Source organism: Frankliniella occidentalis, unplaced genomic scaffold (genome assembly GCF_000697945.3).
Source record: "Frankliniella occidentalis isolate FOCC.00 unplaced genomic scaffold, Focc_3.1 Scaffold43, whole genome shotgun sequence".
Lineage (NCBI taxonomy): Eukaryota > Metazoa > Arthropoda > Insecta > Thysanoptera > Thripidae > Frankliniella > Frankliniella occidentalis.
In genome coordinates, this window is record NW_026267173.1 from 638,202 (window position 1) to 639,195 (window position 994).

The 994-nt window shown below is 63.0% G+C and overlaps 1 protein-coding gene across 1 annotated transcript in view; it reads right to left on the reverse strand.

The window, feature by feature from the left end:
* Positions 1 to 988, reverse strand: part of LOC113217357 (uncharacterized) — a 9,159-nt gene extending 8,171 nt beyond the window's left edge. Inside the window, exons 1-2 of the mRNA XM_052266832.1 lie at positions 158 to 988; positions 23 to 83 (exon numbers count right to left, since the gene is read on the reverse strand). Of these exons, the coding sequence (XP_052122792.1) occupies positions 23 to 83; positions 158 to 722 (626 nt within the window). The 5' untranslated portion in view covers positions 723 to 988. The remainder of the gene's footprint in view (positions 1 to 22; positions 84 to 157) is intronic.
* Positions 989 to 994: the final 6 nt, after the last annotated feature.

Sequence of the window (994 nt, forward strand, 5' to 3'; positions counted from 1 at the left end):
CCGCTTTCTCTCTCTCTCACGCCTTCGCTCTCGCTCCGCTTCGGACACAGGCGATGCAGTGGGAGTTGGACCTTTAACAGCACCTGTCGAGTATTTACAGCTAATAATCCACTGAAAGTAATTATTTAATGTTCATAATAATTTTTCTAGAACTTACCTGTAACGACGGGCTGTGACCCTGGTGGACCCCGCACCACGCTGTCGTAGTGCACCCTCTCCACTCGCACCCCGTCCACCCGCGGCGCCAGGCTGAGGCGGTACGCGATGCACAAGGTGGCCCGCGGTGGCACCCTCTTCTCCGGCACTATCTCTGTCGCAGGCGCGCGCGGGCCCCCGGCGTCCACCTCGTTGAACACGCGGATGGTGACGTTGTAGTGGGTGGCGAGCGCGGACAGCACCGCGTTGTTGCCCCACGCGCCGCCCTCCTTAACCGGTCGCCGCACGCCGTCTATCACGGCGGCCAGGGCGGCCGCGGGGTCCGGCACCTCGCCGTCCACAATCAGCCTCGCGTACCGGCCAGGCTCGTCCAGGACGAGGCCGACGGCGGGGTCCTGGTACAGCTCTGTATGACTCTCCATGAACGAGGCTGCCGCCCTCCTGAGGTTGGCTGCAAACTTCATGTGGGTCTGGCCTCCCACCGGGCCCAGCCGGCTCTTGATGACGCCCCGGTGGTGCAGCTGGTGCGCCAGGGCCGTGTACATGCACTCGCCGTCCGCCGGCATGCACACGACCTGCACCTCGCCCTCCTCCACGCGCACCGCCTGCTCCGTGCCGGCCGCGGCCCAGCCCTGCGCCAAACGCACGAGTCACGCACACTTCACTAACACACGAGGGGAACGTAAACACTATAGATAGGGACTTACCTGATCAGCACGCAGCATGTTGACAAGCTCTTCGCACACACGTCACACACAACACTTATAATCCGAGAGAGCGACACGCCACACACCCGACCACCTCCAGTCCCCAAACTGATCTGAGCTCTGGACCAGGG